Source organism: Pundamilia nyererei, unplaced genomic scaffold (genome assembly GCF_000239375.1).
Source record: "Pundamilia nyererei isolate P.nyererei 1_Seehausen unplaced genomic scaffold, PunNye1.0 scaffold00001, whole genome shotgun sequence".
NCBI classification, from domain to species: Eukaryota; Metazoa; Chordata; class Actinopteri; order Cichliformes; family Cichlidae; genus Pundamilia; species Pundamilia nyererei.
Window position 1 is genome coordinate 12567598 of NW_005187402.1, and position 1215 is coordinate 12568812.

General features: G+C 43.3%; 1 protein-coding gene across 1 annotated transcript; it reads left to right on the plus strand.

The window, feature by feature from the left end:
• Positions 1 to 6: 6 nt before the first annotated feature.
• On the plus strand, positions 7 to 1210 carry LOC102207809 (protocadherin beta-15-like; the record flags this gene model as incomplete). The annotated part of the gene is made up of 1 exon (XM_005719993.1): positions 7 to 1210. A coding segment is annotated over exon 1 (1140 nt), but the record flags the coding sequence as incomplete, so codon positions are not given.
• Between the last annotated feature and the right edge of the window lie 5 nt (positions 1211 to 1215).

Consider the following 1215-nt stretch of genomic DNA (forward strand, 5'->3'; position numbering starts at 1 on the left):
CTCCTCGCGTATGACTCCAGTTTCACAGTGACTTTAAAGATTCTTTGGACATTTTTACTGTCTTGATTTTATGTTTACCTCTCATGTGCCATTTCTGATGGTAACAATGGGATACACCATATTTGCGCTGCACTGCGGCCTTGCTTTTATTTTTCTTTCTCTCCGCTTTGTCATCGGAGACATGAGCTACTCTATCCCGGAGGAGATGACACGTGGATCTATAATTGGAAATATCGCTAAGGATCTGGGACTCGATTTGGGCAGACTGTCCGCTCGAAAAGCTCGTATAGATACAGAGGATAGTGGTGTCAAGTACTGCAGCGTAAATCTCAATACTGGCGAGTTAATTGTACAAGAAAGGATCGACCGAGAGGGGCTTTGTGCGAAAAAGGCGTCGTGTGTTCTGAAACAGGAGCTAGTGCTGGAAAATCCTTTGGAATTGCACCGCATTCATATTCGCGTTCAAGATATCAACGATAACTCACCTCAGTTTAAGGAGGAGTCACTCAACTTTGAAATACACGAACTGGCAGACAAAGGTACAGGCTTTCCCCTAGATGAAGCTCACGATGCAGACATCGGAGAAAATGCTGTTCAGGGTTATTCACTTCAGCAAAATGATCACTTCAGATTAAACGTTAAATCTAAAGGTGGTGGGAGAAAATATGGCGAACTAGTCTTAGACAAAGAACTAGACAGGGAAGACAAAAAAGAGATTGCGCTGTTACTTACCGCCTTCGATGGAGGCTCTCCACAGAGATCAGGCACTGTGGTCATACACGTCACTGTACTGGATGCTAATGATAATGTCCCGGTTTTTAGTCAGAATGTCTATAAGGCTAGTCTCCACGAAAACTCCCCTCTGGATACTGTTGTTCTCACAGTTAGCGCCACAGATGCAGATGAAGGTGTAAATGGTGAAGTTAATTATGGGTTTGACCACGTCTCTGAGGAAAGACAAGATTTTTCTTTGGACCCTAAAACAGGAGCAGTGAGAGTGGCTGGAGCAATTGATTATGAAAAGGAATCGTCGTATGAAATCCAGATTACTGCGAAAGATGGTTTGGGATTAGCATCATATGCTACTCTGTTAATTGAGATTACGGATGTAAATGATAATGCACCAGTTATAAATCTGAAATCAATATCTAACCCCATACCTGAGAACGCGTCACCTGGTACAGAGGTGGGCATCATTAACGTGCAGGACAGAGA